Here is a 1,935-nt window from a genome sequence, read left to right as displayed (position 1 = left end):
TTCACTGTACTGCAGCCCAGCAAGACAACCTAGCTATCCTCAAAAGCATGAAAAGAACTCAAAAGCAAATAATACAAAAATTTCAAAACTTAAAATATTTCAGGATCCAACTCCACAAATTTGACAGCAAAATAGTCACTTAACAAAAGTGCACCACGCTGAACTTAAACATCATAATTAAGTTCCAATCACGAACTAACCAGAAGTTGAAAAACAAGAAACAGCCATTGTCAAATAAAATGACAATTAAATTAAGCTTTCTATATAGGCCCCAGAAAATCACCATTCAAGTTGGCGAGCGCCTGGAATTCCTTCTCAATCTCCATATACTTGACGCTAATCACCTCAACACGCAGCTTCATACCTTTCTCAATCTTCCCTGATTCCTCACTCACGAAAATCGCATTTTCACCAGCCACAAATTTGTAACCCTTCATCTTAAAACGAGATAGAAAAATGTTCTCAACTGGTCCGCACCTAAGGAACACCCCTTGCTTCAGAATCTTGTGCACTTCAGCCTCCACAATCTCGCCCACAAAAATTTTATAGGTCATGCACGAGAAAGTGACTGGAAAAACGACATCTCCTGATGTGTCCCGTTTCACTTTTCCTTTTTCCAGATTTTCCAATGTGGTTACTGCAAGCAGATAACCAAGAGAGCTTGTAGCTTTGGTGGCAGCAAATGTGTCTAAGAGGCGAACAACGATTTCCTTCTTCAATGATAGTCCTTTGTCAAGTTTTTCAGCGGGAACTACAACATTCCATTGCAACTGCGCCTTGAGAAACATTTTGGTCACACCTGCAACATCAAGTATAACTTTAACATGTTCACAACATCAAGAAACATTTAATTAATAATAAGAAAAATGCTTCATGCACAAAATTGGATATAAAAACATTCACAAAATGAGTATGTGTTAAATTTTGATTGGAATGAGCCTCATACATTAATAGCACCAATTAAAAAATCCCACCTCAGTTGTCATGTGTCATTTTGTGCAAAATTAAAACAATTCCTCATCAACCGGTAAAGACATATGGCCCTGTTTGGGAATTAGCTGTTAGCGGATTGAATTAGATTTTTTGACTAGCGGATTGAAATAGATGTTTTGACTAGCGGATTGAATTAGCTGTTTCTCGTAAAACTGTTTGGTTAATAGCTGATTGATTAGCTTTTTCTGACACAAACCAAAACCTGTAACCCAAAAAGCTCCTCAAAGTAGCTTTTTCAAAATTAGCTTTTTGGGTCCAAACCTCTATTTCAATCCGCTAACTACCAAACAATTATATTAGTGGATTCTAGTGGTCAAACCTCTAAATCACCCAAAACCTCTAATTTTGCCCCAAACCTCTAACTTCCACACAGGGCCATAGGCTTTCCTCCCGCTTCAACAAGTATATCATGCTTAAAATTGCTCAAATTTGTGCTGATATAGATATAATCCATATTGTGTCCTATGCATTTCAGAGCCAAGAAAATATTTTGCCAAACCTAAATGTATGGTTGTAAAAGTGGTGTGTAAAACACCTTTAACATGAACAATAAAGTTTGTTTTATTACATATAAATATAATATCATCGACATACACTAAAGCAGCGACAAATACACAATCTAAGTTGTAAACAAATAAGGAATAATCTGTGACAGTTTGAGTGAACCCAAGGTCTAACAAGCCAGATGCCAATTTATCAAACCGAAGATGAGAAGCTTGCTTTAAACTGTGATTAGATTTGTAAAACTTGCATACCAGACTAGAATTATAAAGTGAATGACCTTTACGAATTTCCATGTACACTTTCTTTTGTAAATTTAGAAAGCGTTATTTACATCCAATTGATGGATGTCCCAACCTTTTACCATGACAATCGCAATAACGTATGAACATGCCATTTTGCAACCGGAGAGAAAGTATTATGATAATCTTGACACATGAA

General features: G+C 36.2%; 1 protein-coding gene across 1 annotated transcript; it reads right to left on the bottom strand.

Annotated features, from left to right (window-relative positions):
• Positions 1 to 260: 260 nt before the first annotated feature.
• LOC108199234 (DNA-directed RNA polymerase V subunit 7) lies at positions 261 to 788 on the bottom strand. Its single transcript, XM_017366963.1, has one exon. The coding sequence runs from the start codon at positions 786 to 788 to the stop codon at positions 261 to 263; it is 528 nt and encodes a 175-aa protein (XP_017222452.1).
• Positions 789 to 1,935: the final 1,147 nt, after the last annotated feature.

The sequence above is a fragment of the Daucus carota genome, chromosome 8 (assembly GCF_001625215.2).
Source record: "Daucus carota subsp. sativus chromosome 8, DH1 v3.0, whole genome shotgun sequence".
Lineage (NCBI taxonomy): Eukaryota > Viridiplantae > Streptophyta > Magnoliopsida > Apiales > Apiaceae > Daucus > Daucus carota.
This window is presented reverse-complemented; position numbering and strand designations above follow the sequence as displayed.

Excerpts from the sequence above, each read along its gene's own strand:
- LOC108199234 (XM_017366963.1), bottom strand. The coding sequence starts at position 788 with ATGTTTCTCAAGGCGCAGTTGCAATGGAATGTTGTAGTTCCCGCTGAA.